The following is a 26,915-nucleotide window of genomic DNA, read 5'->3' as shown; positions in this document are numbered from 1 at the left end:
TCAAGGAACAAATAGATGGTACTTACTTTTTGAGTTAAAAATAATTTTAATTTACTGTTTGAAATACTATATACAAAGGTTTAGAATGGCTACATTTGGATTTATGGATATGAAATTTCTCTACAACAATCACCAAATTGATTTACATAATTCTTTACATTTATTATTATTGTTGTTGAAGATACCAAAGAGTACATTTTTCCAGTTGGGAAAAAAGTCAATGTTGTCAACATTATATCAGGATATATCTATCCAGCCAGAACAAGTGTTGCATTGTTTCATGAGTACATTTTTTCATACAATGAACAGTTAACACAAATGTCTTTTCTAAACTGAAGACACTGATTCACAGGATAATATCTATGTGATTTTGAAAGAAGCCTCCCTGAGTTTATTGGTAAGCAGTATGGAAGATTCCAGACATTTTCACATCATCAACTATTCTAAACCAATAGGAAACAACATTGTAATATGTCTTTGAAACAATGAATGCCCTTGTTTATGTGTTGCTTCAGTTCATTATACACATATGATGCTGTTCCTGTAATGCTTGGCAGTAAATAGTGCTCGTGAACTGGTCATGTTGACCATGTTTAGACTGCATTATCAATACATTGAAATCAAAGCACTCCTTTTTTCAGACATACACTCCATTCCTGACTGTACAGGAGCAGTGTCTGTAAGACAAACAGCAGCTGCTCATGCACAGTATTATCATGTGCTCCATCCCTGCAGGCTCAGGCTACAGTGCTGATGCAGAATTCAATGACTATCCATTAACACTGAGAAGTACAACCACAAATAGAAACCATTTCAGCTCTTACATAATGTCTCCATTAATCATCAGTGTTATCTATGAGAAGTCCTTCAGCAGCCACTCTATCAGCTGACAACCACAACAGATCATCTGTGACTGGGCTGTTACATGTTGGTAGAAACATTATTTTCATCTTTAATTGTCAATTTCTTATGTAAATTAAAAATGCATAGATTCTCAGATCTGATCACACCTCTTTACAGTGCATATGTATCCTCCAAAATGATTCTACAGTCTTTTAAGGGTATTGGGATCTTGTAGGCTGGTCGTGTTAAGCTGAATATGACAGAAATACACTATTGTTGTGAGGCTGTAAATAATGGAACAGCTGCTGCTATGGGACAATATGACAACAGTGTGATAATCTGATTGACAGTTAATTTGGATGACTAACACTAAAAAAAGTCTTATGTTGGCTTGTATCCTGTTTTACACTACATCACAAACACACAAATAACAGCTGAAAAAAAAACCGACACATACAACATGAATACTCAGTCAGTTTGCATCAGGTGAAGAAATATATTTTTGTTTTGTTGTCATATTGTTGCTTTAAAGTTAGATAAACTGTAAATGATGCAGTTATTAAATAAACTCTATGAAACAGTTAAAGAAAAAAACATGAGTCTATTAACAACTATCCATCTACTGACAGTGTGTGAGTAAGAGTGTAAAAACAAAACAACACCGTCTTGTAGCAGCCAGAAGACAGCGGTAGCACCAGTGTTTTCAGCTCTGTACAGAGCAGACACACATTTAAACACATCATGTGTCATGGCTGGCTGTTGTATAGATGTGAAAAATAAATTAATAGTTTTAGTATATAACAGTTCAAATACAATATACAGTATAACTGCTTTTATTCTGGTATATATTACCTTTTGTCATCACTAGACGAGGCTAAAGAAAATGTGCACTTTCCATTGTTTTTGGCCTGGAAAATACAAACTCACTTCAATGTCCGATAACACATTTCTGAAGACGACATTCAGTCTGAAACGCTTCAAGGCACCGTCAAAACTAACTGATGAAAAACATTAGCTTCAGGAAAAATGAGGGTACTTGGTGTCGATGTTTGGTCTCGAAGATCAAACAAGAAATTCTGATGAAATTATAGAAAATATTGGAAAAACCACAAAACGTCTTCAGGACCAAACTCTGAGCTCCAGCAGCTTTGTTTCAGTGCTTCAGTTTTGCATAGAAAAAATCCCAGATGGGAATTTTTGTTGTCTATTCAATTCACTATTAAAATTTGAGGTGTGATGCTGACTGCACACAGTTCATTATGCATTGCACATTCTTTACCACCATGCTAATCTAATATATTAATGTCATAAATTGCTTTATACTTAATAAAGTATGAACCTCTCATCTCCTCTCTGTCGTATTCTGAACTCATAAATTCTTGTTTAACCTATTAACAGGGTAGAAATCCATTTAGCAAATTCAAACATCTGGTAAAATAAGCACGTTGGACAGGAACATGTAGTTTTCAAGATCCTGATTCTCTTTGTCTCCAACATCCACATCCCTGGAGCTGCTGTTTGCCACTCTTTTTTTTTTTTTTTTTTATACCACCTGTTGGAGACATTTCAAATCATTTGATTGTCCATCAAATCTGTTGTAAATGAATCTTTACAGGAACGAGTCTTAAATTGTAAAAAGCCCCACAGTTACTGTTGCTCTTCATCTGACTTGTTGACAGTGTTTGAAACAAGAGAGTGATTGACACTGTCGTCTTCACAGCCTCCAGCTGTTCTTAGAAAATCTAAAGCCACACTACTGGTCTGGACTGTGTGCGTATAAAACAGCTCTGCTGGAGGGGCTGTCAGATGGGTGAGGGGGCCCGCAGAGAGCTGCTGAGGGCCACATCTCCAAACACATTGGTGTAAGAGGCCTTCAGGAACTGGACGTAGTTCTGCAGGCTTCGGTTGGTGCTGTCCGACTGCTCCAGCCGATCCTTCACATCCTGCAGTCGGCTCTGGTATCGTCGCTCCACCTGAGTATCACAAACACACACCTTATACACCTGCTGACAATTCACACACACATAAGTTTGAGTAAACTGTCAATGGAGGCTTTTACCTCCTCTTTGTTGCGTTTCAGTTGGTTGATTTCTGAGGTGGTCCTGCTCAGTTGGGTCTCTAAGTCCAGGATCTTGGCCTGGGTGGAGCGTTCTTTGGTGGCAGCTCGTTCTCTGGTCTCTGACATCTGGAGATAAATATAACACACTGAACTTAATTAAAAAGTACACAACTGATATATCCCTGACAACATGAACCTCAAGACATGCAAAACTAATTATACACATTCCTACACACCCCCTGGGAGTCACACTGAGGTTTAACACTGACGTTTCCATTTAACACTGGATTTTAAGCAGTTGTTCTGCATCTGCTACATCTTCACCCCACTTGTGTCAATGCAGAGGTCTCATTGAAATAAGTGAAACGTTTTGTGATGTAGCACTACTGTGATCTATACTATATTCTTAAATACACTCCAGTGTGTATGACCAGTGTTTAGCAGCATCCAGCTGTTGTGAGGCTCAGACCTGATGTCGAGCGTCGTCCAGAGCCTCCTCCAGCTTCCGGCTCAGCTGGGAACATTCCCTGGTCTTCTCCTCCAGACGGAGCTGGTTGCTGTGAATGGTGTCTTCACGTTTGGTGATGACCGCCAGCAGGTCGCTGTTCTGGCTGACGGCCTCCTCCAGCTTTCTGCTGGACGACAAAAGACAGAGACAACAACAATGACCAGCCATTATCATAGGCTCATTGCTTCTGACATAAATCCAGATACAGCACAAAGAGAGCTGGGAGAGACTTTGACTGTAGTTTGAAATATCTTTGTACAGCCATCAGAACTAAACAGGGTCAGGGCAAGACCACAACAACACATGCATATGATCTGCAGTTTGGTCTCCACATCGAGGACCAGCAGGGTCTGCATTAGGACAGATGTCTGCCGGTCTTTCTTTGGTTAACTGGATCTTTAACATGATGTTAAGCTGTATGAGACCATGGAGAGCAGGTGTCTAACAGTTTAACGGAGGCCTCCCAGCAGTCGTTCAACACAATTTCATGTGAATGTCAATAAACTTCCATCAAACCACTCAGGTTGTTTTCACACTTCCAACCTCAGAACAAACTCAAGAGCGATGACACAGCATTTTTGTTCTTATGTGTACACTCCAAACAAACTCAGACCTCTCTGGTTCGCCTCACTTAACCTGTGCACTGTGAACAGTGCTGCAGGTTCACTTCGGCAAACGGACAGAACCGTAGCCGTTGGTAACGACAGCAGCAAGGTTTTCAAGTTCACATTCGTTTGGTAATGATAAGACATAAGTTAATGATAATGCAGAGTAGGCCTTTGGTACTGACTTACATTTAATAGTCACATACTGAAGTGTTACTGTCATAATACTATAATAATAATAAGTAGTATTGTAATACTCTGGTTCATTTAAAAAAGGATTTTATGTGACATCCTGAAAAATGAAGGAGGAGGATGCTCAGTTTAACTCCACCTGTCTGACAATCATCACATTTTAAACTTTTCTTCAGTATCACATTGATCCACTGATAGTTATGTGTATATCCATGATACACTGCAAACAGGACCAGCTAAAGACTCATTAAGCAAACTTTTAATGATAAATCAAAGAGTCAAAGCCAGGAGAGTAAATCAGGAGGGACTGACCTTTCCAGACTCTCCACCCGCTGCTGCAGCTGTCTGTTCTCCTCAAGTAGCACCTTGTTCTTCTGTCTGAACAGCTCCATTTGGCTGCCCTGAGTCTCCACCTGACATGAGATAAAACAAGCACTTGACTGACTTGGCCTTGTTTTGTGATGCTGACTTGAACTGGCATACAGGCACAGGACTGTCAGGACCTTAATACGGAGATCAGCCAGGGTGGTGCTGAGCTCCACGCTACGTCTCTCCTGGCTGCGCTCCCTGTCCTGTGCCTCCTGCAGCTGGAGTTCAGACTGTCGTAGAGCTTCAGGAAGAGGCTCCAGCTCAGCCAGCCGCCCCAGCATCTCCCTGCGCACCTCCTCTATCTCCTGCTCCAGCTTCCCCTGCACGACCTGGGCCTCTCGCTCCGCCTGGGCTAGATGAGCAGCATACTCATCTGCCTCGACCCGCGTTTTCCCAACCTTGGACAGATGGTAAAACTGGGTTCAGACTTTTCATGGACATTAACAGTGTGGATCTACTGTACAGAGCGGTACTGTACACTTCGGGTACCTGGATCTTGTAGCTGTCCAGCAGACTCTCATATTGCTTGATGGATGCTCTGACCTGCTGAAGCTCAGACTGAGACATGTCCAGTTTCTCCTCCACTGCAGCGGCTGTGGCCTGTCAGGAACCCACAGGTTTACATCAAGTGTCATCAGTTACTACTGTAATTAACTGGAGTCCATCCTGCTAATCTAATGAAGTCAGTGTAAGTCAATTAAAGTGAAAACTGAACACGAACAGGAAGGACATTATCTAAGACAGAAGCAGAACAGATTCAGTAAATGTGTCCTGCTGGTTTCACCTTGAGGGACTGGTTCTCCAGTCTGGCAGCAGTGCTCTCTGTGGTCAGTCCATGCAGGTGATCCAGCAGGGCCTCTCTCTCCAGTCTGCCTTTATCCCCTGTGCTCTGCAGCTGCTCCGTCAGCTCTGCTATACGGCTGTTTACGGTATGACAGGACACGTGTCAACATAATTTCATTTATAATGAGTGTTGAATCAGAACGAGCCTTTCACTAGTTGATGAATTTTTAGAAGTTTGTTCCAATTTCATGCTTTATACATTCTAAGAAACACTTCCTGTCAGTCAGATTGCTCTATGGATAACTGCAGGTACTCCACCAAACCCGATAATCAATCAATAGCTTAAGTAATTTCTCATTAAAGAACATGCCCAACATTTGCTCCCTCGCTGCAGGCTAATGGTGCAGTTGGACTGGATATCATTTCCCATTAATTCCTTTATGGAAGTGAGACACACATGTTGTGTACTTACCCGCTTCCTCTACTACGCTCCAGAGTTCATTCTGTTTGAATTCAAAATCATGAGGCTCTCCAATGACCAGACAGCATGTGAGAAGGGGCGGGGCTGACTTGTCATTCAAGAAATAATGTTTGTTTTTTGTTTCATAACTGAAGGTGAAATAAGAGCAGAGGCGCAGAGAAGGAGATGCTGATTGGCTGTAGGAAAGTGACAGAGGTTGCTGTTGATTACTGTTGTTACCCTGTTAGCTCTGCTATTTCCTGCAATTTATGTTTACAACCATGCTCACAGTATTTCCTGCCCCGTTCTGCTTTTTGGTAAAAGTCACCAGGTGACCTTTGGTCTGCCTGCAGCTCAGGACGACTGTTAGTGCTCTGATTATTATGAAGAGAGACACTTGTGTGTGTGTGTGTGTGTGTGGAGCCGTTAGAGGTACCTGTTCAACAGTGACAGCTCGAGCTCCAGTTTACTCTTGTCTTTCACCTCTTGTGCATGACGACTCTCCCAGGTCTCAGCTGCTGTCAGGGCGTCTGCCACCTGCTTCTCCTGGAAAGAGAAACTAGAGTCACCTCCTCCTGCTTGTTTCCTCCACCAAACCAGCCAAGTATCAGGAAATATGGTCACAGTCCTTCTTGAGTTACAGAGTTTGCTTTTGCAGAACATTATGATGTCACAGTGAAGTTGACCTTTGACATTTTAGATATAAAATGCCATCATTTCATTTTATCCTTATAGACATTTAAGTTAAATTGTGTCATAACTAGTGAATGAATTTTATGAGTTATGGCCAAAAATTTTGTGAGGTCACAGTGACAGAAGGGATGAAGCTCCCTCTGGGTGTTCCTGATATATTGCATTCACAAGAATGTGAGATCACAGTGACCTTGACATTTGACCTTGGATATCAAAATCATCTTTGAGTCCTTGTGAATGTTTGTGCCAAATTTAAAGAAGTTTGTGACTGAGATATCACGTCCACAAGAATGGGATGGACAGACAACACGAAAACAATATGCCTCTGTCTCTCACTGTCGCTGCCACAGAGACATAATAAAAAACAGTGACTCTGTTATAGACACCAGTGCAGAAGAGAAGTGGGTGTGGGGGTGACAAGAAGGGGTTTAGAGCTTTCTTTAAAGATAAACTGAATCCAACGGCAGTTCAGTTCTTTATAATATGGTCAGTAATCTAGTTATTGACAAAAGGACCTGGTTAGGATGTTGACCTCAGCCTGTGTCTCTACAGTTTTCGAGGAGCCTGTCCCTACCATGTCCAGCAGCTGGATGCTCAACTGTCCTGCAGTGACCTCACTACGCTCCGCTCGCTGCTTCTGGGCTCGTGTAGCTCGTTTCAGAGCCTCTCGGTCCGCGCTGGCCTCCTGCCTCAGGCTCGTCAGCTGCTCCATCAGATGCTCCATCTCTGCCTTCTGCTGATTGGCTGCTCGCTCCAGGTTCTGAACCAATGAGAAGGAGGAGGGATTACAGCTGGAGTCACTGTGTGTGCTTTCCATTTGTAAAGAAGAGGGTCAGACAACAGTGAGTGTGACTGCAGTCGCCATGATGACAAAGCACTCTGACTTCATTTACCAAGTACATAATTACAACAGAGGCCACAGGCAACAACAGATAATTACACAGGATGGCGAGTAGTTAGAATAGATTCCATGACAAACCTTGATCTGTACAGTGAGCCGGTTGTTCTCAGCTGCTTTGCTGCGGAGCTGTCCCTGTAAATGAGCTCTTGTTGACTCCAGGGTCTTGGACAGATCAGCTGTACTCTTAGCGTTGTCCTGCAGAATCCCCAAACCAGCAGAATGTACATTAGTAAGAATATTTACGCTTTGACCTATTTTACTAAAAGATTAAGGCATTAATGTTTTGTTTTGATTTGGACGTGTCTACAGTAAAATCCTCACACATGTTGACGGCTGTGCTCTCAGTACCTTCTCAGTATCTAAAAGTCTGGACAGCTGATTGACCTCTTTGTCTTTCTCTTGAAGTTTCACCACAAGATGCTGCACAAGGAAAAGTGAGGTGAGCTTTATTTTTGTATCTCAAACACAGAGGGAACAAACACACAACACATGAAAAAGGGAGATCATCTTCTGTTAAACTCACAGCATTTTCTGCCTCTGTGTCTGCGAGTCTCTTCAGTAACGTGTCCTTCTGCTCTGACAGTCGCATCGACTCCATCTGTTCAAACACAGTTGACTGACACACATCAAAGTTTGTAACTCAAACATTTACTGTTTACTGGTGCTGAAACGGAATGTCTTTACTGTTACTATGGTAACTTTCTTTTTAATATATCTGATTGTATTGCAGGTAATACTGCAAATTACCAGCATTGCTTTATAATGGCTGAAATCCAATTAACTGACTTTAGTATTTTTGCAGTGTAATGAAGAATCTTGATTTGTCATTTAAATCACTCTGTCTTTCATCTATAAAAAGGTTCCCAACTGAACCTGTAGAAAGTTGTGCATATCATGGATATCATGATATTAAATCCCATAATAGAAGATTCTGTCCATATATCACCTGGACTTTTACAACTGACCGTGACAATTTAGCCTAAATGTTTAAAGCCTGTAAATAAACACACTCCTACAAGATTTAAAGCCTCTGACATCTTCTGTACATGACCCTTACTTATAAAACTGGCAATTTAAGGGAGGATCACCCAAATAAAGTTGATCTGTCTGACAAAATCACCAAACATATAAATGAAAGACAAAGACTGAGCTGTGATTTCAACTGTATTAACTGTAACATGATCACCCAGAGAGAAAGTTAGAAGAGACACAATATCTTTCTTATTTTTAAGTTATTTCTTCAGGCTTTTGCCTTTATTACAGTCATAGTGAGAGAGAGAGACAGAGAGAGAGAGGAAGAGAGAGGGAGAGAGAGAGACATAGAGAGAGAGAAAGAGAGAGAGAGAGAGAGAGAGAGAGAAGAGAAAATGCACAAAGGGCCACAGGCCGGACTTCCCTCCTTTAGTAATAATGATATATGTATCAAAGTAGTTTATTTGCTGTAATGGAGGCCACATTCAGTGTATTGGAAGTGCTTCTCCTCTTCTCTGTAGTTCCCAAGCAACTGGGAAACCAGAGCGGCTCGGTAGACTGCGGCTCAACACTCCACTGACCAGTGGTGGAAATATCATCAGTCAGTCAGTCAGCAACATTCACGATCATAGGGCTGGCCCCGCTGTTGCGGTCCAGCCAAAAACAACTAGAGCTAGAAGTATTAATGAATATGTGGATATTTTGTAACAGCATATGGGCAGGGGATGGGCTGTGTTTGTGATCATTTAATTTCAATCTAAACTGCATTATGTCTTTTGAAAATAACACATTTAACTGATGATTTATTGTCTGGTTTTTCCCAAAAATGTTACTAGGAAAGACTGGAAAGTTAATTAGGCAATAATATGACCAACAGTGTGAGACATGCACTCAGATCTGGGTATTATTGGCTGATTACAGAAAATATACAACAGAAATTAATCAGGTGGCATCACACATCCAACAGACCAGAGTGTTCCCGGTGTATCCTGTTCAAGACGTGAACATAAGACTCCCTGGTGTAGTAACAGATGTAGATGTTTCTTAGACAGTAGACAGTAGACAGTAGACAGTAGATAGTAGACAGTGAAGTACCTGGGATCCATGTTGCTCTCTGAGAAGGTTCCGCAGGGTTCGGTTTGTGGCCTCAAACGTCTCCAGTTTCTGTAGCAACAGCTCCTTCTGACGGGCCAAGACCGAGGACTCAGAACCAGACAGTCTCTGTTCAGCAAACAGAGGAGACACAAAGGAGCACAGACACTGGTCCATCAGTGAAACAGTTTCTGACAAATCACTGAATCCATCATATAACACTGTTATATATTTATGAAAACTAAATGAGCTTTTCTTTGCTCCAGAGAATGTCACCATGACAGGAAACTATCAGGGCATGACTCATATCGCAATTGCAATATCTGCCAAAATAATGACAACATCATTTTTTTTTCAGCCCTACTCTGCAGCAACATTGTTCCTATAAAGACGATACATGAATCTGCGCCCTGTAACTGTTATCAATTATAAGGGCAGGGATTAAGGTGGATACGAACCGTCATCATGATTCATAATGTTTTTATTACTATCAGAGGAAACATTCAAGACATAGTTTAATAATTTAATACATGTTTAATGGTTGAAGGTTGAAGAATGAATTTGAACTGAACAGGACTTGTGTATTTACATGAAGTTGATACTTATCTGTGTGATGTTTTACAGTGTTGGATTATATTAAGTGTCACACTTACGCACATACTAATACTGCTGGCACAAAGCCAATGAAAGTCTGCAGTGTCTGTTGGCACAGGACCACAGGAGAGAACCACTTAGGAGCTGCAGCTATTCCCAGGTTTGTAGATACTCACACTGACACTGGCACTGCACAGTTTAGAAACAGACTCTCGCAGGGCTGACATTTCCTTGGCAGCTGCTGTTCCGTCCACCTCAGCCTCCATCAGCTTCCTGAGCAGAGCATCTTTGTCTGGCTGCACACTGTCTCTGTCTAGTCTGCAAGGACGAGACAGGGACAAGAGTCAAGATTAACATGAACTCATTTTGTCTTACTTTTTAGTTTTTGCTTTAGTTTTTAGTTTTGATGTTGAGATTCTACAGAGATGTCAGAAGAAGAGAAACAAAATCAGATCAGAAAATCAGAATCTCATTTCTAACCTTCTACATCAGACAGAGCAGCTGTTTGTTATCTTCAACATTTTAACCTTGGATTTACTCATGATTCTACTCTGCTCTGCATCCCAGGTATAAAATCTATCCTAATAACATGGCTAAAACAAAGCAAGCATGGCTCTGACATTCTTACTATCTGCCACTGAGTCTGTCTTAAAGATCATTGTTGTATCCATCAGGTATCTCAGAGGAGGAAGTCAGTCCCAACTGGAGCCAGATGCATAAAACTCTGGAGCATGGTTCCACTTTATAAATCTCACTCACTGAGAAATTGGGCGCATGTGCACAAGCCTCATTTCCACTAGCACAGTTAGCCATGAATGGCAGATGGGAAGCAGACACATGCATCCATTTACTTTAGTACAATCACTCTATTGTTAAGTCCTGTTTTACTCTGAACTTCATCCATTGGGACTAGAGAGTCTTAATGAGGCTCCAGAGGCTCTAACTGTGTGATTAGCAAATATCAAAAGAGTATGAAACAGGTTGGAGAATGACTCACAATTATTTCTGTTTATGAATTGTAAAATTTTCATTGGAAAACTATGATGATAATGAACGAAGCTCTGTGAAGTTGGTTATTCTATTTTATGTTAAATTACGTGTCATGGCTTGTTCTGTATTTTCACTTCACTGTAACTTGGATCACTTTGGAGAACCGTGTGTACACATGGTGAAGGGATGTGTGAGGTGACACATCCTGTGTTTATAAATATAAAATTTACGTGAGGCTTACACATGATTTTTGAGTGTATGCATCATTTATGAATCAGGCCCCTGGACTAGAATCCTCAGAGTGACACATATCTGGTTGTAATCTGAGGACTGGGACCAAAGACAGAATCTGAGCCCCAGAGGTCTCAGGGCTACATGATGGAAGAATGCTTGCCTACACAAAAAAACACATCATGCTTAAAACATCTGCCACCACAAGTGATACAAGACCAGCCTCTCACAGGTAAATCACTGTGACAGTGTGTGGTGTGATGCCTGCCTGCTGTAGTCGGTCTCCTCCATCATCTTCTCCATGGACTGTCGTAGTCGCGTGTTCTCCCGCTCAGTCTCCTCCAGCTCCTTTGTCACCTCAGCCAGCTCCTCCTCCTGCTCTGCGATCACCCGCTGGGAGACGCTCAGCCGCTCCGACTGACGCTCCAGCAGCTGCTCCCTCTTCCGCAGCTCCACCTGCACACATGTGGTACAGATGTGCAAACACACATGCGGACAGACACAAATGATTTGTTACTGAGGCGATACAAACTCTGACATGTCAACATCATCACCACATCCTTTGTGTGAGGGTGCTGGGCTGTGGGGGGATAAAACATGTAATGAGACAGGACTTCAGATTTCAGTCGCTGCTGATGGAGCTGACCTGTGCAGAGATCTGAACTCTGACAGTGTGTTGAAGTCTGGATATCTAGATTCTACCAGGAAAGCTCATCGATCTATGTGCACCTTGACTCCAGCGAACGACAACAACATGGTGTATTTGTAATTGTGAAACTGACATGTATGGGACAGGGTGGGGGGCGGGGGGGTCACCTAGAACAGCTAAGGTTGAAGCTGTTGTTGATTTCTCTTCTCATACACAACTCACTTGGTTTTTGCTTATGTTTGGGTTTTGTCTACGTTTTGTTCCCAACTCTATTGCCATCACACTTCACTGAGCAAACCTCTGAAACGGGTGAGGAATTGAATGATTGACCCTGAAATGTTATTCTACTCTAATTGTTTATTTTATTTTATTTAGTTACCAAAGTGTACAAAGTTCTTACATTTTGAAAAACTGTTGCCGACACAGGAGTAAAGTGCCTTTTCCTGATGTATGGTTTGTGATATAAACTGCTGCCCCAAAATAAAGAATAAAAAAAAAAAAAATTGTAAGACATTGTGCATTTGATGCAGGACCCAAAAGTAAAGAGATTCATAACTTTGTACAAATAATAATATAAATAAGGATGATAATAGTACAAACAAAATACATAAAATCATGGTATTCTTACAAACCAGCATCAATAAGGGCACAATAAAAAGACAGTAAATATCAGTTATAACGTCCAGCCTGGTTCTGGATTTAAGCCCGGTAGAGCCTGATAAGTGAAGGACTTCAGAACTGATCAGTCCACTGTGGAAACAGGAGAAACTGACCTCATTCTTTAGAGAGCTGACTTCAGTCAGTAAGCTGTCAATCTTCCTCTCATACTGGTTGATTCGTCCGTGTAGCCCTTCCTCTTCCTCTGACGTGAGGTCAGCCAATAGCAGCGCAGAGTGGGAATGTTCAGGTTCTGGTTCGGGGAGCGGCGGTGTGATCTCAAGGCGGTGCATCGGACCCTTGGTGCAAATGACACCATGAGTAACACTACATCTTTGACTGACAAAGCCCTTTCACAATGCTGAGGTGCCTTACCTCCCACTTGTACGAGGCATCCCGTGTGGAGGCCTTTCCAGGTGGAATCCATGGCACTCGAGTTTTGACATTGGCTGTAGGACGGAGGTTTCCTTTGTCCACCTTGGTCTTCCCCTTTGAAAAACAGTGTGTGCAGAAGCATGACATTGCTGTCTGTCAGGACATATGCTGCATAATAACAACATTGAAACCGAATACAGAAAAATGAGAAACGTCACTATGACTGACGGTCAAAGTTTAAGTAAAGTCCAGCTAACCTTAGGTGTTCTGACAGGACTCGTCCTGTGGCTCTTTACGTGCACGTGGACCGGTGTGGAGTCATTGATGTGCACATGAATCGGAGGTGAACTTGACCGGGTTCTCATTGCTTTCCTCTGTGAAATAGTGGGTGATGAGTATCTCCAACAAATTTACACATCAGAAAGTACAGCAGAGAAACATTTGAAACTAGAGAAAATTACATTCTCTTTGAATAAACAAGAAGAGAATTCTTATTGCATCTATACTGTAATTGGTATTGATTAGGTTCAAATATTGTCAGTTACAGATGACACACACCTGGAAAGCATGTGGTGATATACCCCTTCTGGAACAATCTGAAGTACTTGCCTTTTGCATCATATTGAAAGTGATGAACAACTGCAAATAACTAAATGGAAGTCAAGAAGGGACAGTCAAAAAGACTGTCAATTTTGTGGTGCACAAGGCTTTTTTGGGGTTCTTGCTTTATGTAGGTTTGGGCATGGGTGTGTGTGTGTGTTGGGGTTTGTGAGTGCTGCACATTGTAAGATGCTGCTATACTTGAACAAATTGTCAATAAGTATAGTTAAAAAATAATAGTACTCTGAGGAGAAGGGAAAATATGATGGGAAATTTAAGATTCATTTGATTGCACCATGTTTCAACTCTTCTTTGTAGATCAGGTCAAAACACTTCTGTGTACAACAGCAAGTGGGCAAGGTGAGACAGTTGCAACAACTCTTATTCCTTCAATCAAAAGTGTGTGAGTGATGACACTCATGCTGCACCTGCTCAGTTAGAACCTCCACCACCAGGAAGAGAGAAGACACATCCAACATCTGCTGCTGCATTTACTGAAAAAAGTAGTTTTGATGATGTGAAAGTAATTTTTTTCATGAGCTGTATTTTTTATCAAAGTGTCCTGAGCTTTTGTTTGAATGAATCAAAACTGACTTAGTTTCAATCATTGTGTTGTTGACTTCTCAGTGACTCGGTTAGCGTGTGTCAGTGTGTCACATGATGTTCTGTCATGGCTGTCAAGGGTGGAGACGTAGCAACCGTGCAAGTTATTGTAACGTTCCTCAAGCTGAGCAGCCAAATCACAACAGACCACACAACAGTGTTTTTAACATTTTAGTTCCAAATAGGAAAAATATGCAGTTAATTTTGTCCCACAGAAAGAGAGAATACAAAAAATTTAGTTTGGGAATTATTTTGTCAGCCTCTCATGGTCAAGTTAGGTCTGTGTTCTATGCAAAACAAAACTCAGTAATTGTTTATTGATAAATATTACTATTAATACTATACATTTATTTTCAAACAATGCATACTTTCAGAAATATGTGCTTATTGAGACAAAAAGCAAACGGTTAATCAGTGAAATTTAACGTATTTTTTATATGTTGCAAACGTCCCTGATCTTCGTTGCGACCACCCTTTGGGTTGGGGTCAGTTGCAACATCTGAAGTCTTCCATTCAAATAAATATATGAATTATATGTCATATGTACTCATCTTTAAATGCAATGGGTAATTATCAGACAGTTGTAAGTTTAATATATAAAAGTTTAGTTGGTCTAGAACAAATAGTCTCGGAGTAACTGAGATAAATACAAAAAGTGTTGCAACCGTCCCCAGTCTCCTCTATATCTGCAAGATAACTATGTAACTATAATGCCAAATAGGGACAATGCTAATCAATACTGTTTCGGGGGATTTAAAGTGAGTTTTATATATACCACTAAGCTATTTTGGACCGTTTTCATTTCATTAGAATAGACTATTGTGGACTATATAATTAAAAATTATATTTAGTAGCGAACACAAGCTAATCCAATTTACAATAAAAACAAGTTACGTTGCTACAGTCTACACAAGTAATCACAGCTATGAATTCTTAACTAAAACACATGTAACGGTAAAATTTTCAGATAGTTACGGAGGGTGTGTCAATCTTAAAAGAAATAATCAAGGGCAGCGGATCTTAGCAAAAAGTATACATGAGCCTGACATTAGCCTTAGCTTATTAGCTAACCCAGACAGCATCCTAACCAGCCTCTGTACAATTCACTGACATATTCTCCTTACCATATGAGAAACCAGAATGAGCTCGTCAAGACTTGAAAATATCTTTCATTTGCGGAACAGCGTTTGTTGGCTGGTGGTTAAAATAAGTAGGTTCATATAAAAGACTGTTGGAGCAGCAGCTTGGATAAACTTTATCAGGTAGTGACGCTACCTTCGCACCGGTTGGTCAGTTTAAAGCACATGATCTTTTTCTCCAACAGTGATTGGACCAAAGTCGACACTATATTACGTTCCTTAGCAACGCACTAAACTCAACAGGCTGTGTGGAGGCTCGTTAGAGATGAGCTGGGCCTCCTGCGCAGAATCAGAGCAAACCGGTCCTGCTTGGTTTCTGACCGACTTCTGCTGCATTCAAGACGAAGGCAAACTCGGAAATATCTCCTCTCCACCAAAGAATCTACGGCAATCTACTGGCTCTCAATGTTCAACACTGGTTAGTAACGGACTCTGTTAACTCATGGTTTAAAGTTATTAATGGGAAGAGACATTATCACATTGTCAGAGAGGAGAAGTAGTTAGTGATGGTGAGATAAAGCTTTATGCTAACTACTATCCCAACAAAGGTTAATTTCTGATGCTTCATGTCAACAGAGCGACACCTATTGGCCAGAATGTAAAATACAAACAAAAAGAAAGGTTTATATTTTACAAATTAAACATCAGTATCACAGAAACCATGATTGTATGAACCAAAAACCATGATTGCATCAAATTTGTTAATATCAGTCATGTTAGGTTCTATATCTCTTGTAACTGAAGTGTGAAAACTGAGGAGTCAAGGTGCAATGTGATCAAAGAACATGTAAAATGGAAATATAATGTATGCCAAAGACTCCAGAAAGAATGTTCTTTGATCGTATCAACATCGATCGAGTTTGTCTTAAGTTGTTCACAGAGAAAGGAAGAGGAATGGAGCAAACAAACAATGCACTGGTGCAGTACCTCAAAAGAGCAGTGGACCAGTAGGACACTGTTGGTGACAAGCACCTGAAGTGGCACCAAATGTTCCATCTCTAACTGACTGGGGTTGGATGGACCCAAGCTACTGGAGACCACTGTGTCAACTCTTCCACAGACAAGCTGGCCCATCTAATCCCTGACCTCTTAGGTTGTGTCTGCAAGAGAGGCTGATGGGGGGCACTGCTAAAGCAAAACAGCCTGTTTAAAGTGCACAGTTCTGTGTCAATGTGGAGAAAACAGTGAAGAAGACAGCGGAGAGAAGGTTCAACATCAACAGCAAAACAAATGTGTTTTTGAAATAAATGTTTTGGAGTAAATCTTTGTGTTTGACAGTCTTTTTAAGCTAAGTAGTTAAAGTCATGTTGAATATTGTTCTGCTCTTTACAGTCACTGTAATGTCAGGTTTTTACAACTCTGCACAACATGCATCAACAGACAGGATATTATAAAGTTTAGCCTCGGACAAAAATCAAGGAGGCAGCTTTGTTATGTGGCTCAGCTGTATACATGGTACATGCATATTATGAATTAACTTAATTAGATATTAACATTGGCACTAATACCAGAACAATGTTTCACTAATAATAAAATAAAAAATAGTGAAGGTCATGTGTGTCAGTGAATAGTGTCTGTATCAGTCTCATAGAACATGGAGTTGTAGTTCCTCAGGTTAACCACTGGAGGGCTGTGAGCACTATGATTCCATATCATCCATATTCCATAAAAACTACAAATATGGCTCCCTATAAAGATGAATAAAACAGATACAGTTGGCAAATCTGTACATTCATGTTCTGGCAAATTATCTAAGACAAATACAAACAAAAATAAAGTTGATGATGAAAGTACACTATCAATCTTTGTGTTTTTAAACTTGTCTTTCAGTCCCTCCCAGTCCCTCAATAAAAACACGTATTGGTCCTTTTATGAAGCCGAACTTTCTTTTTCTTTATTGGCTCCATCTGGCAACACACAGAAAAAAAACATCTGATACAATAATTGATCTCAATCATTGTTAAGATGGGAAAGTGACAGTACAACAGTCTTTGGCACTTTCTATTCTAAACAAACATGCTGCTTACAGAGATAATCATCTGTGCATTTCTTTTTTTAAACTTAAATACTGAAAATACATTTGACAGATTGACTCAAACTAAAATTCACAACAAGCAAGTCACACATGTTGCTATAAAGGAGGGCTGCACCCAACCTTTAGACATTTTTACAGGTATAAAAAGATAGAAATGACCCTTGTGTATCTGGGTGAGAAAACAGGGTCGATCAGTTGGCAGTTATCTGTGATGTGATGGACGTGCCTCTCCATGGATGTGGTTCCCTTATATGGAGCAGTGGCCTTTGTGCTTAAAAACAAGTTTATTTTATGTGCTCTGGTGGATTCTAACAGTGGTTATACAGGGTGAGCACTGATTTGGATCCTGCCACAATGACCGGCCATCAAATCTGCCCAGTGGCTGTTTTCTCTGACCGTCATGTCAGTGTTGGTTTCGGATTTTCTATGAACTTTCTCCATAGGAACGTTGGACAGAAGTGCAGAGTGGTAGCTTTAGAAAACAAACCATTGATTCTGTGGTAAAAATCTGTCGTTTACTGAACATGTTTTAAGTAGCAGAAACATTTTCTGCTGAAAAACATCTTCATTGTTCCTGGAAAGAACTTGAAATTTCTCACATCATCTGTTTATGTAGGATCCAACAGGGAATTTGATAGTAAATCAGATTACAAGACACAAGTCACATATACCTCTGAACAACCAGTGGTTTGCAAACAACAGTTGGTGACAAATTAAAGGAAAAACAGAGTAAATGGATGACAGTGTTTCCATCCACAGGTCACAGGGGTCACTGATGGTCTAATGAGGATGAAGATGATGTGAATCATATGCTGTGACCTTCAGTCTCCAGATCTCAGTCCAGTTGAACTGTGGGAGATGTTGGAGTGGCGCGTTAATAATAATAATAATAATAATGATAATAATAACTCAGATTTTTATAGTGCCTTTCAATGTACCCAAGGCCACTTTACAGGAAAAAAACCCCAAAATAAATAAAGAACAAATAAATGAAAACAAGACAAGCGCTCTCCACCATCATCTTCATCTAAACACCACGAGGGAATATGTTTATGAGGAATGGTTCATCCTCCAGTAGAGTTCACAGACTTGGAGCGGTGAAGCTGTTCTGGAGGATCAACACCTGACTCAGACTCTTAATGATGGTTTGTCCTTTAGTTTGTCACCGTCTGTATCATTATAACAAAAGGCAATGAGAGCAGAAGAGAAAGGAAAGTCTTATGTTGTTTAAGAGGGGTTTTCTCTTGGCTTTGTCACAGTGTCCACCCTGCATAAGGCTTTATAATCAATGAGTCCAATCAGTCTCTGCATGATCGTATAGATCAGCCACAGATTCTAAGATCTGATCACTTCAAACACACTATCAAAAAGATCATGTGTGCACAAATTAATATCTTGTTTGTATGAGTTGTTATGTTTACACAGAATTAATCATTGTGATAAAAAGAACCAATCACTTAAAGGCTTAAAGGGGCTATCTGTAAGTTTTCTCTGCTGCTGAATGTAGTTTCTTGTCAGGAGCAGGTGGTGGCTTCAGGGATCATTGTTTTCAGGCCAGACTGGAGGCTGCAGTGAATTCGTTATCGGAAAGTGAGGAGATGGGCCAGAGCTAGCTGGTTAGCATGCTAACTTCAGTAGAATAAAAGAGTTAACATTGGTGTTTGTTCCCACATCTGGAGACAGCTGTTGGTGAGTAAAGGAAAGAAGTTTGATGCTGAACTCACAACGTTTCTTCTAGACCGGTAAGTAAACAGCTGCTAATGCTAACGTTGAAAACTTACAAATAGCACCTTTAAGGGGCGACTCTGATACACCCATCAAATCATGTGAAGCCTGCATTTCCATTTGCATCACACAGAATCAGTTCATGCTCCATGTGCTGCTGGGTAGTTTATATAAAACCGAAAGTATAAAATAAAAAACAAACACACACTGATACAATGAACAATCCTATTTGTGACAGAATACAAGCAAATTCAACTGGTCCTTTTTTTTTGCACTAATGGTCCCACTGATGCTACCTGATAAATGAAGTGGTTGAATTCATGGCCGAGTTTTAAATGTAAAGCACAGAAGACATCAATACAGCAAAGGTCTGAAGAGAAGCTAGTTAGTTATGCCGTTTATTGGTTTCTTTTTATAGGTAGACTTATAACGGTGGTTATTTTCCAGTAGCTGATGCTTATTTGTGCCATTAGGCCACAACATTTGCTTTTTTTCATGGAGACTGAGATCAGGGAACACACCATACAACATGTTATAACATATAAACATGAGGTCTTGAGACTTAATGTACAAACTTGCCAACATGCAATATTTGACAATTAAAATGAATAAATTTCTTCACGTCTTCTTCTTCTGTCCTAATCAGCGTCCAAACATGTAAAAAAGTTTAGTTGGTTCCTTTGGAAAGTAAAAAATCATGACTGGTGTTGCACTGAAAGCACCACAGGCTGTAAAACAGCAGGATTGATCATTCTGTCACACATGTTCACCGACATGTTATTGCTGCCTCTTCAACACTGTTTAGAATCAGCCGACATGTCTGACACGTTTCAGGCAGAAGCTGTTAGAAAGTGAAGCAGTGACAGATGAAGAGTTTCTACAGTTCAGCCGGCATGAGGAACAATAACACGCAGGGGTTTGTCTCTTTTTCCCCTAAAGCACAACAAACATGATCATAACAATATTAAACTTCATAAAGTACAAGCCCACAATATCTTAATCGTCAGAACTGTCAACACAACGGAAACGTGGAGGCTGATTTTACAGTGAAAATAGAAGAAAGTGTAGAAATGGCTCACTGTCCCAAACAGATGTGAAATGGAGAAAACAGCTGTTTTCCTCTGCTGCTCTTCACGTCCTCAGGAAGTTGGAATGTAACGTCTTTAGAAAAACGGCCGGAGAACAAACCGGCCTCATTCACATGTTGTCATCCCACACTTTACTTAATACAGAGCACACACATCTGTGCAGAAACGTTGCTTTACATCAGCTGTACACGTTCTCTAACAATGTCAATAAATATAATAAACACCACAGTGGTGTTCTTCCATCAGCTCAGAAATCTTAATCTCATCCAGCCGCCTCGTCTCTACATTTGGGTCGGGGGCAGTTAACTGAGCTGGTTTCAGAGTCAGCGTCACTACAGTGACCTGTACTCCCTCACTGGTGCCAGGACTAAATCCCCTGCAGCAATACCTCATAAAGATCCCGACTTATTATAACAGCCTTCATCCTGCTTCCTGCGTGTGTCAGGATGTGGGGCAAAATTCAAAACATATAAAACCCTTGCATCCTCAGCTGTGCTGGACTAAAGGATAGTACATAGTGATGGTTTAGCTTTTAGCTGCTCATCAGAGGCGAGGCTAAAATGTCCAGCTCGTAGGTGACTGTGTGTGTATCAGACCCTGATATCTCCTCTCCCTCTGAGTCTCAGAGCTCCATAGTTTCTAAAAACTATTAAAAAACACATCAGTGAGTGTCACTGTTGCACTGGGTCACATGTTCCTTCATCACCTTCAACACACCGTCCTGCTGCCACAAACACACTACCGCACCAAATGTGGATGAATCCGCCTCTGAATCGGTTTGATGTCCAGCTGTTTTAATAACTAACATTTTGGCCTAAGAACGGCATTGTGGGAAAGGTCCAGGTGTCATCTAGAAAATATATCGTCTGGGGAAGGTGTTTGGAAATGTGGTGAATAGATATGGAGACACCTCGTTTCGATACCGTTCCATGTATCCAAATCTGAAGGAATCTCATTTGAAGTAAGTCAACATATTTCCTTCATACTTGCTGAAATGTCTGAGGGTCGACATGTTGGACAGACACTGACATCTCTCTTCAGCTTGTGGGACAAAAATGGAGGTTACAGTGGTGCCTATAACTGCCCGTCCTACACACCTGATCTGATCTGAGAGAAACTACACAATCTGTAGTTTGTTAGATTCTGGAAACTGAAATGTAAAAAACTATAACATTACTGTTTAAATGTTATTTGCACACAGTTGATTTAGCCACTGTTCCACCATTGTTCCCATGAACACTTCAGTCACCAAGTGTTCGTCTTCTTCAGTAACAGAGAGAAATGACTGTAGTGTGAGACGGCATGAGGGATTTAATCCTGGCACCAGTCTGACAGCAGACTACTGAACTCTGCTGAGTTACTACTGCAGAACCAAAGTCCGACAGAAACATGACGTGAATGAAAAAGTACCTGGACTGTGTTTTATAATCTGATCCTTCATTTATTCACATCCAGACTGTTTGGATGATCTTTTTTCAGCTCTGGAAGTGGAGACAGAAACGACTGGGAGAGAGAGGGATGGATGATGATATACAGTAGGTCTCGGGGCCAGAGTAGCACCCTGGGAATCATGGGAAGTGGTCCTCAGGTGGCTGCCTGGTTTGAGGCCATTGGTAGAATCAGTTTAGATGACATGATGTTTCCTGTGATCCACGTCACACCTCAGTGAACACAGAACATTTTAAGTGCCAACAAATTGGTTTTCATTTTAAAATCTCATGAGTTGTTGCGTTCATGCAGCAGCCACCAGGAAGCAGCTGCAGTTTCTTTCTCAAACAGTGGATGACGTCCTGCTGAGAATACGCAGCATCCAGGAAACGTCTCAGAGGAGGAGCGTGTGTTCCGGTTATCATAAAGCTGCCGACGTTCTTTCATGTTTTAAATGTTTAAACACACATTTGTCAATAATCTGGATAGAAACAGATGCCTTGTTGCTTCCAGCCTCCTCTGTCATCACTTGTTTTAAAGGTCAACAACTGTGGTGAATTCAGCTGCATTAAAACACAGTGACATTATGACACCGGAGGAAACGTCCAGGTTAATGGACAGTTCCACCCCAAACAGACACAGTTACAATCAGCTGATGAAAAACTATCATTTGGGCTTTATAACTGATCAAAAGTGAGAAGGCTCCACAGAGGTCACGGTCTCTGTTCTCAGCAGCTAAAGTTAGCACGGTGGTTGCTGCTGGTTCATCCTCCCTCCGCTCCTCCCAGTCGTCCTGTCTCTCTTTGCGGGTCCAGTAGCTGACAGCTGACAGGAGGCGGCACCTGAGAGCCTGAAGCAGTGGATCAGTGGTGGACAGTGACATTACTGGTGTTCATAAGGAAGCTAGCCAATGATTTTCCAATCGAGCTAACAGCTGGCGGGTCACATGATGCTCCTGTCATCATGGAGCTCACAGAGGCGTGCTGGCTCATTTCAGTTGGTGTGCTTACTACACGTCTCCTCCTGTTATCTCTTCACTAGATTGTCTTCATTTGTCAACTCAACAGTAAATGTACAGGCCCATGCAACACATGCACTGGCTCCATTTTAAAATCTACAACCCGATTTCCATCCTCACAGGTGGAGGCCGCTCTTTGTGAATAAAATAACTCCATGGATTTGTTTTTTTTTGTTTTTTGCCCGTTCGCATGCAGATATGGAAAATAAAACAAACACCACTTTCAACAGGCACAAGGCCGAAGCCGTGGAACGACGGACTGCTGGTAAATGACACGAAGGAGGAGTGAAATCTTTACAACTAAACATGTGCAACACAACAAACCTCATGCACCTCAGCCTGCTACAAGAGAAGCTGTTACACAGCAAACAAACAAAGATCCAGCTCTAACATTTATGGTGAAATCTTCCAGATTCCAGCTCAGTGTGTAAATATTTACTGATGCAGGTTTCATTCATCTGCCTGCTCTGCATCACAACCTTCACTCTGATAAACAATTCAAAATATTATTGAAAAAACTAAACACACAACCAACATTAACGTCTTTACAACTGTCTGACATGAGGGATAAAGTCACAGGCTGCAGTTTGGATGTGGACTTTCTTCTTATATGATCTTATATCAATGAGTGAAGCCGCTGAGACTCAAAAGAGGGAATTTACACTGACACTTGACCTCTCTGGCTGCACTACATTTGCTTCCACAAGTAACAGTTAAATGCAGGACGTGAACTCGTATGTGCTGAATCAATTATGTCATTACCTGTAAAAAACAAAAAAACAAAAACCGAAGGACAGCTGAGGGCTCTGGCAGCTGAGTCTCTATGTACACATGTGCCATTGTGCCCTTTGCAAAGATGTTAGTAGGCTTCCAGTGAATCATCCCAAAAAAGGCTCTGCACATCCAGCATGGTGGCCAGCTCCAGGACGTGCTTCTGTAGGAGGCTGCTCTCCACTGTGTCCTGTTTAGGCAGCTCAGGGTACGACTCCGGGAAGCTCCGGGACTCCTGCAAACACAAAGTCACACATGCTTTAAAGGAATACTATTAATAATTGAACACTGAGGGTAAGGACACACCAAGGTGGTGAAATCTATAAACACATCTTTCTCTCTTGGTTCCAGACCTCCATCAAGACTGAAACAGCTTTTTCCTAAACGGCCTCTAGAGTGTGTGAATGTTAAAACACCGGCTCTGTGTTTCAGTGTGTTCAGGACAGAAACGATGTACATCTACTTCAGGACTGCACTGCAAGTATCTGTACTTTACGTGAGTCTTCCAAACTTTTAATATCATTCAGGCCGTTCTTCTTCTTCTTCTAAATCATGTGAGTTAGAGTAGGACACACTCAGACTTTAGGAGAAATACCTGCTCTCTTTCGTCTTTCCTTCAGCTCAGGAGTGAGATATGATGTGATGTGATGATGATCTGCAGACCAGTGTACAGGTCCATTACCAGCTGGTGGAGTGCAGCAGTGATGCATTGTGGGAAGCACTGAGCTGGGAATAGATGCTCTGAAGTGGTATTAGGACAAGTGTGGGTAGAGTGTGTTGTGTGATGTGGGACACGGTTTCCTGCGAGCCTGATGGACCATGAATGTGACTAAAGTGTTCAAGACCACAAGACTGAGTACTGGGATCCTGCAGGGCTCCAGACCGGCTTTTCACATGGGCTGACTAAATTTTTCATTTCGGTGCTACAGCACATTTGAAGTGTTTCCTTTTTGGCCGTTTTGTCAGATCTGAGCCACAGAAACTGGATGAGTCACTCACTGATGAAGGCAGATCTTTAGGCCTTTTTGTATGCAGTATGTAGTAGGTTCAGAGAATTCACGGTGGGGTTGTTTTTTCTGTTTTTTTTGCCTGTATTTGCAAGGACAACAGAGATTGACAGAAACTGCGGGGAGCAGAGGAATGTCATGCAGCAATGAATCCAGCCAGCTGGGAGTCAAACCAGGAACTCGCTGCTGTGCTGACTTGGTGAGCACCCTAAGCCCTCAGCTATCAGGTCTCCCAATTCATGAGGTCATGGATGTGGATGGCCAGTAGTTGCTAGGTAGAAAGGTAAATTGGGCACTGTTGTACCTGTTTTCATACATTTACTGACACAAGATTTTACATTACCAGGAATTAAACAGAGAAGCAGTAGAAGGAAACAGGTTTCATTTGAAACTATGAAATTCTAAATGAGAAGATTTCACAAAAAACGGGAAATAATATTAATTTTCTGGCACAGTTCCTTAAAAAAAAAGAGAACAATCCCGGGAAAATCGGAAAAAGTGGCAACCCTAGCTCAGAGTCAGATGAGGCCAAAGATGCTGGTTCAGGATCAGACATCTTACCCAACAACTAACTGCTCTGTACAATTATTATTACTTCACTTGAGAATTTCCATTTCATACAACTTCATTCTTTCTACTCCACTACATTTGTTTCACAACTTTAGTGACTTGTTACTTTTGAGATGAAGATTATAAAATAACAAGTTTTTAATATACAACACTGTGTCAAAGATGAAACCAGTCACCAAACAGTGATTTTTCATGATTTCATGTCAATAAATGTTCAGATCTAATCTATTGAATCTAATGATGTGGTACATAATAATAATAAATCAGTCAGAGGATCCAAACCAGGAGTTTGACTTTAATACTTTAACTACATTTTACTGCTGACACTACTTTTATTTTTGCATTTATTTTCACTTACTGCTGTGCTGCAGTTTTACTTAAGTGAAGGATCTGAATACTTCTTCCACCACTGATCTCACAGGAGACAGAGCAGACAGGTGGTGGAGCAGTTACCTCCACCAGTGATGTCAGGTGTGGGCCTTTAAGGGCCGGCCCCTTTTCATGTTGAATTAATGTTTCTAAGTTTGCGATGTCACTCAAAGACAGACATGCTATATTTATTTTTTCAGCAAAGAAGAATATCAGGGTTGCAGCCAATCAGAGGTAGAGTGGGGTGGGGCGGGGTATTAAAATAACAATACATACATACAGACTTACACTATGTCTCAATTCAGCCTGACCAACCCAAAGCAGCCCTTCTAATGTCAGACACAGCTCTGGAGCGGCTCCTCTCACCATACGATGCACTGTTGACATTCATTTAAACCCGGCTCCTTTCCCAGCTGAACCACAGCAGCAGCGACTTACCCGGAACAGTTTATGCAGCCTCAGAGCCGCAGAGCAGAACACGAAGCGGATCAACAGCAGTCGCAGGAACTCGTCACCAAAGAATTGCAAAAAGGCTTGATCTGTAAAAAACAACATTAGTGCTGAGCCGAGAGGCCGATTCATCGATCAGCTGATCAGCAACAATTTGATAATACATTAATCAGCTAAGTCATTAAATCAGGCAAACATCCCAAACATTTCCTCAAACGTGTCTCTTTTTTAAATCATTGTAAATTGATTTTGGATTGTTGCTCTGACAAAACAAACATCACCTCGAGTACAATCTTCATAACATATTAGCAGACATGACGGAATCCGTGGCGGACATGTTACCTATGGTTCTTGATCGAGTTATCATCTGCCCGATGTCACGGTAGACTTTGCGAAGAAATTCTTGAGCCCTGTCCCACAGACCTCGTCGCACACTGTTTAAACCACAGACAGAGGAGAAAGCCAGGAGCGGGCTGTAGAGGAAGAGAGTGAAGAGACTCCCACGCTGAGACTGATCTGGACAGGGCACAGGTCAGAGACACACAATGTGAGGACATCATAAAATATAAAGACTGGACATTTTTAAACCACAGAGAGAAAATCATTATAACAGCATCTCTGAGATAAAGATTGACAGGTGATAAATAACCTAACACATGGCTGGTGATATTCTACAGACCCATGATGAGACCAAACCAAAAAATAATAAAAAAAAATATATGTATATAGTAAATAAGTATAAAAAAGAAAATGAATGTTTCTATTTTTTCTATTTTATTATTTTCAACAGGCAAGGCAAAACTAGAATGGCTCTCAGTGGAGCAGACCCCTCCAAGGCAAAATCAATGAAAGTGTGGGAAAATGTCACAATGTCACAAAAAAAAAACCCTGGATCTGCACCTGCACCTAAATCTAATGGGTCCTTCCTCACCCATGTCCCATCCCTCCACCTCCAAGTTTGGTTCAGCACTTTTTTTTTCAGCACTGACAAACAAACCATCAGACAAAGGTGATGATCAGGAGATGATCATGAAGTCATGTGACTGAGGTTTGAGTTTTATAAACTCTGAATCCAGTTTAAATTCTTCATTAAATCCATTAAAATATTCAGATTTGTAACAAAAGTTAAAATTGTCTAA

General features: G+C 41.1%; 2 protein-coding genes and 1 long non-coding RNA gene across 7 annotated transcripts in view; 1 reads left to right on the top strand and 2 right to left on the bottom strand.

Moving 5' to 3' along the window:
- Positions 1-137: 137 nt before the first annotated feature.
- Positions 138-15,442, bottom strand: odf2a (outer dense fiber of sperm tails 2a). 4 transcript variants are annotated; one of them, XM_056404351.1, is made up of 19 exons: positions 15,301-15,442; positions 13,231-13,347; positions 12,974-13,087; positions 12,715-12,897; positions 11,561-11,748; positions 10,248-10,389; positions 9,481-9,606; positions 7,937-8,011; positions 7,735-7,833; positions 7,492-7,608; positions 7,087-7,272; positions 6,256-6,365; positions 5,361-5,496; positions 5,066-5,176; positions 4,711-4,974; positions 4,520-4,620; positions 3,372-3,537; positions 2,903-3,028; positions 138-2,816 (listed from the first exon to the last, which is right to left on the bottom strand). In XM_056404351.1, the coding sequence occupies exons 1-19, from the start codon at positions 15,301-15,303 to the stop codon at positions 2,646-2,648; spliced, it is 2,535 nt and encodes an 844-aa protein (XP_056260326.1). In that variant the 5' UTR covers positions 15,304-15,442; the 3' UTR covers positions 138-2,645. The 4 variants fall into 4 exon arrangements, with proteins under 4 accessions (XP_056260326.1, XP_056260327.1, XP_056260329.1 ...); XM_056404352.1 differs by having other exon boundaries at positions 3,372-3,534; XM_056404354.1 differs by having other exon boundaries at positions 7,762-7,833.
- A 130-nt stretch (positions 15,443-15,572) lies between these two features.
- On the top strand, positions 15,573-16,577 carry LOC130186773 (uncharacterized). The gene is made up of 2 exons (XR_008830346.1): positions 15,573-15,733; positions 16,186-16,577. It is a non-coding gene; the product is annotated as an uncharacterized LOC130186773 (long non-coding RNA).
- Positions 16,578-17,179: 602 nt separating this feature from the next.
- Positions 17,180-26,915, bottom strand: part of scai (suppressor of cancer cell invasion) — a 31,777-nt gene continuing 22,041 nt past the window's right edge. For both annotated transcript variants that reach the window (XM_056403814.1, XM_056403815.1), the window contains exons 15-17: positions 26,119-26,292; positions 25,765-25,865; positions 17,180-23,615 (exon numbers count right to left, since the gene is read on the bottom strand). In XM_056403814.1, coding sequence (XP_056259789.1) covers positions 23,469-23,615; positions 25,765-25,865; positions 26,119-26,292 — 422 coding nt within the window. In that variant the 3' untranslated portion in view covers positions 17,180-23,468. The remainder of the gene's footprint in view (positions 23,616-25,764; positions 25,866-26,118; positions 26,293-26,915) is intronic.

Source organism: Seriola aureovittata, chromosome 18 (assembly GCF_021018895.1).
Source record: "Seriola aureovittata isolate HTS-2021-v1 ecotype China chromosome 18, ASM2101889v1, whole genome shotgun sequence".
Taxonomy (NCBI): Eukaryota; Metazoa; Chordata; class Actinopteri; order Carangiformes; family Carangidae; genus Seriola; species Seriola aureovittata.
This window is presented reverse-complemented; position numbering and strand designations above follow the sequence as displayed.